We start from the raw sequence: 5,412 nt of genomic DNA, 5'->3' as shown, positions 1-5,412 counted from the left end.
ATAGTAACTAACGATCTGACAGCTATTAGATACGTCAAATTACAGCAAATTGTAATTTGCAATTTCCTCCCTATTGCGTTTATTTCCCAATATTATTCAAAACCGCTCTTCGAAAATGTTCAGCTTTTTTTCAATGTTTTTTTGATTGTACAATCATAATTTTTGGAGACTCCAAGGCTATGCAAAACTGAATACCAATTAGAGATCATTTCAGATTATTCAAATAAAAAAAACAACAACCAAGATTATGTTCAAAAGATAATCCACCCGGGCCTTAATAAATAAATTAATTAAATGTGTTATGGGTAAAAAAGTCGAGACGTTTCGTTTTTTTTTTTATAAATGCAGTTTTAATCACAAGTTAAATAGAAAAATAATGACTTCAGATTTATACAAAAAAAATTGTACGATGAAATCAGGGTGCGATCCGAGAACTCATGCTGTGGTATAATCAGTGAAATTCTCTAGGTCAATGAACGAACAAAAAATCTTCGAGGTCTAGGATATTTAGATCTAGTAATGTACAAGTACCCAGTCTCTGCTAAGTTTTTGAAATGACTTCAGCAGCAAGCCGGCGGCCTCTCGTGGATTCCGTGGGCAATTGATGAGTTTGCGAGGCTCTCCTCGCTGGATGGGGTCAGGGGGTACTCGGAGTCCGAGCTACCGAAGCCGGAACTCGGGGAATCCTGGACTCGAAGGTGTGGCGAGTCGGATTTTCCGTTACTTAATCTGGGGAAATGGGAATAGAGGGGGCGAATCGTCAGTTTAATGCAGTTGAACAAAAACATGAACTTCATACATCAGATGAAGTTGTTTATTGAGAGGATTTTTTTGTAGTCCTTGAAATTTCACAGGAAGAGTGCCCAGGAAATGCCTCTTGATGAATTTTCAAGAACTTTTTTACTATCAAGTTGATTACAAAATAATAAATTGGGTTTGATTGAGCTCATTTTTCGACTTCATTTATTCTAACAGATTATTTTGGAAATATTTCTGAAATCCGAAGGTTTAATGCAATTTTTTACAATATAATACAATATTTCAAAATTATTTTTAAAAAATTCGAAATCTCGAAAAATTTCTATTTTCAGATTATTTTAGATTCTTTCAGAAAAAATTTTCATCTGAAGGTCACCTCTGCTCTTTTTCAGATCATTCAAATATTTAAAACCATTAAAATAGAGAATCAAAGTTAAACCTTGAGAGTTCAGGTAATAAAAGTATTGCAAAATGTTCGGCAATGTACAGTGTTTATATTAAATTCAATTTTGTTGGGGAAACCCCATGAAATTTTCGTTTCGATTTTCCAAAAAAAACATTTGCAAATAATACCGCAATAATTTCTGTAATATGTTCATTCCCATTAACGTAAAAACATCGATAATCAATGTCATTCAAACGGTTTAAGCCAATTTACTCTTTCATTGAGTTTTCCAGAAATATTTCCGAATTTAAGGGAGACAGCTTAATTTTCATAACAACCTTTTTTTGTAGAGCGAATTGAATGCTACTAAAAAGGTTATGAGAAAATTTTAGCTGTCTCCCTTAGATTTCGTGATATTCATTGAAAACTGGCCAATAGCCAAAATCGACTTAAACCGTTTCACCACTTCGCTAGTGATGTAACTTTTAAGAAATTGGACCGCCGTAAGGCGGTCCATCAAACGCACAAGTTCGGTAAATTCAAATCAATTGTTTACCTTAAAAGTTCACAAGCAGTAGTCAAGAAGACTTTATCAATCCCCTCGTCATGCAACGCCGAAGCCTCATGATAAGAAGCACCAATAATTGTCGCATACTTTCTCCCCTCCTCGGGGTCAACAGTCCTCTCCTCAGCCAAATCGCACTTATTCCCTACAACCACAAGCACCAGGGGCTCCTCGATATTTCTCTTCAACTCATTCACCCAACTCTTTATCGCTGTGAACGTCTTATACTGTGTGATATCGAATACCAGCAGTGCTGCATTGGCGTTTCTGTAGTACATAGGTGCCATTGATCTGAATCTCTCCTGACCCGCCGTGTCCCACACTTGTAACTTCACCCTCGCATCCTGGAGGTTTATCCTACAGGTGAAGAAGGATGCGCCTATCGTTTGACTCGGCTTGTTCATGTCGTTCCCGGCGTATCTCGTTATCATACTTGTCTTTCCGACACCTTGAACACAAGATTTTACACAATGCATGAAAAAAAAGAAGTAGTTTGTTTTGTTTTATATCTTCGGAATAACGGAGTTTGAAGAAAAAGTTGAGAGGTTTTTTGACGGGAATTTTTATGGACTACTAAACGATTTTATGGCTGTTTTTCGTGGATAAGCTCCAACATTTTTGGCGAAATTTGCAGTATAATCCCTGGAAATTTTTAGCAAGTTATTGTTTCATGAAAACTTCAGGGAGACTTGTCATAGGAAATTCTCTGTCTCACTGTTGATTTCGGTTGAATAATTCCCTGGGAATTGATAAAAATTATAAAAATTTCACCTTCAATTACTAAAAGATTTTATTGCCTGTTTTTTTATGGTTTGCATACATTTGAACATTTTAACTGACATTTCCGGTACAATTCATGTAAATTTTCATCAAGTAACTGTTCCACTGAAATTTCAAGAAGATTTCGTGATTGAAAATTCATATTTCGTTGAAAACATCACTGGAAATTGATTGATTATTAATTTCAGTTCAATAATTCTATGAAAATTGATAAAAATCAGGAAAATTCCACCACCACGCAGGTAAAAATCCTTTCAAAATTTCAATTTATTAAAAATTTGCGTAATTTGGTAGTCTCATCTTCCTGCTGCTCAAAAATATGAATTTTCTCCATTCTTTCTGAATGGAATACAATCACCCCCGGAATTGAATTCAATGTCGCTCTACTGAGAATTATTTTTACTGAAAGTTGACTTCCTTTAAAAATATCAGTAACTAATTAAATTGTTAAATGATTTTTTCCCATTAAATGTGCGATTCTTTCCCTTTGAGATGAATCTTATATTGATAAATTTATTTCCGAGTTACGAAACTTGGGAAAAATGTCAAATGCATTTTTTTGCCCTGCCTTCCGCTATGCAGAATAGCGTTTATCAAATTCGATAGATTCCTCATCGGAAATTTCCAAAAAACTGAACAGCCACACCATGCTATTAACATAATTTGAATTTTGAAGGTTAAAGTCTAAAAAATCGCGAAAAATCAGAAAAGATAAATAAAAATTCTATGTCCGACATGAAAATGATCGTCAAATTTAAACTTTTGTAATAAACAGTTTGCGTTTCTGCGTGTGCGAAATGGCGTGTTACATCGAAAAACCCAAGTGAAACGAGAGACTATCGTTTAAAAAAATAACCGAAGAAAGAATTTGACGGATCAATTTCTCCCACTCATCACAGCCAGAATTCACGAGAAAAATTATCAATGACGACTAATTTCTTTTAGGCTTTTGAATTAATTTTTCCGCGTTTTACTTAACGACTCGATCGGAATGTAGTCACACTACTTTAACGGGGACATTGCCGGAATTCCCATCAATATTAAATTTATGTAATATTCCAAGAATTTGACCCTTACATTAACGAAGGTTTAAAATGTTGGTCTAATTTTTCAAATAATATAATATTAATGATCTGATTTTTTTCGCATAATGATGTATTTAAAATTTGTTAATATGAAACGGTAAATTAATTACTGAATGAATAATTCAAATTTCTTAAAAGGAGATTTTTGATTGCACAAATAATCATCAATCTTCCTACCTCAATTATTGATTGATAAAATCGTTAAAAATTTGAATATTTGAATTGATGATACTTAAGTACTAAAAAAATTCCAAGAGTGATTTTATCTAATTGATGGCTACAATATTTAACCGTAATAAAATATTACAAATTTGGCAATCCCCGATCTCCTTAACTGAGACATTGTCCGTAATCTCGAAAATCCATAAACTCGCCAATAAAATCAAATAAATGCTAAAAAGTTCTATTCCCCGCTCCCAGCTGACGCACACCTCGAGATAGCATGAAGACCATGAATAATCAGGAAGTAATCGCAACAATAATACTGTGTCACCGAGTAGTGAGTCAAAACCCCCGCGCGATAAGGACCGGCGCAGTCGCGAGGGACTTTCCCGCGTCAATGCCTCTCGAATCATATCTATCTCCTCAAAACAACGAATAAGCTGATCGCACGACTATTGCAACCGTCAATGATAATCCGAGGGCCAAATTACAGTCCTTGATAAGAGGTGTTTCAATTAATCGTCATTCCACCTCAGGTTCCTGCCTACGAATGTTAAAATTAATTCAACGGCTGTTGTCAAATGTCTTGGGAGATGATCCAGGATTATCTCGCAACAGTCGTTGGCCCCTTGCGATAACGCCCGGGCACCAACGTCTCTCTTCCAAATATCTCACGCAGGAATTCGTTACAGGTTATGTAATTACGTTGATTACCGTTAACGCGAGACGATATTTCTGGAATTAATAACTGGAAAAATAAATTATCGGGTATGCACTCACCCTGCGAGCCCAGGACGACGACTTTGCCCTCCAGATTCCTCATGATTTCCCCCTCGAAGTGTCAATAAACATAGTCCATCGATTACTCCGAAGTAATGACTCTCTGAGACTCGGGGGTTATTCCTCGTCTATATTCTCGTTTGCAGTTGGGGAATTGTTCTAGCGCACGTTTGCTCTCGGTCCTCGCCACATTTGGAGTATCACGGCTCCATTGTTGATGCCAGCGCAGTGGTAATGGTAACCTTGCGATCATTGACAGACACAAGGTGGAATAATGAGCACAGTGCGGGGGGGGATTGTGGACTGTCAACAGAATGAGAAAAACCTGAGGTTGTGGTTATGCTGACCTCTTGTGGAGGATTGTGGACGTGTGGAGGGTGAGGATCGTGTCGGTAGATTACCAACTGTGAGTTAGAGATTCTGCTTTTCATGAGAGGAGAAATGGAAATTGAAGTGATTCACTTTATGATATTTTGCTTTCGAATGGAAGTATTGTAGTCGTTAAATCCGAGATTTCCTATTTTTCGTGGCAGGATAACTAATTTTGAACGCAGGAGTTCGATTATGATGTTTTTGTGATATCTGCCTCAAAAGTGCACTTTTCGAAACGGTTTAGTGTGCGTAAAGCAGTTGTTTTCCACACGGCGTGCGGAAAGTGAATTCTCGACGCTTTACGCACTCGAAATTCACTTTACACACGGTCTTGAACTTTACGGACTCTTGCAGAACAACAAGCGCATTATCCTCTACTTTACGCATTAGTAACGCAATATACAATTTCATCGCTTGTGCGTAAAGTGAAATTTTACGCGCGCCAAATCTCACGTTACGCACAAGTGATGAAATAGCTGTTTTCGTCACACGGCCGAAAAAAACGTTTTGGACGAGCACTCGCC

At 36.8% G+C, this 5,412-nt stretch overlaps 1 protein-coding gene across 1 annotated transcript; it reads right to left on the bottom strand.

Moving 5' to 3' along the window:
* Window positions 1–337: 337 nt before the first annotated feature.
* Window positions 338–4,806, bottom strand: LOC107048599 (ras-related protein Rab5). Its single transcript, XM_015271838.1, has 3 exons — window positions 4,517–4,806; window positions 1,701–2,157; window positions 338–729 (listed from the first exon to the last, which is right to left on the bottom strand). Exons 1-3 carry the CDS (start codon window positions 4,557–4,559, stop codon window positions 561–563), a joined length of 669 nt encoding a protein of 222 aa, XP_015127324.1. The 5' UTR covers window positions 4,560–4,806; the 3' UTR covers window positions 338–560.
* Between the last annotated feature and the right edge of the window lie 606 nt (window positions 4,807–5,412).

The sequence above is a fragment of the Diachasma alloeum genome, unplaced genomic scaffold (assembly GCF_001412515.2).
Source record: "Diachasma alloeum isolate Michigan unplaced genomic scaffold, Dall2.0 Dall_scaffold_00195, whole genome shotgun sequence".
Classification (NCBI taxonomy): domain Eukaryota; kingdom Metazoa; phylum Arthropoda; class Insecta; order Hymenoptera; family Braconidae; genus Diachasma; species Diachasma alloeum.
Note: the sequence above shows the minus strand (reverse complement) of the source record. Positions and strands in the feature narration are given on the sequence as shown.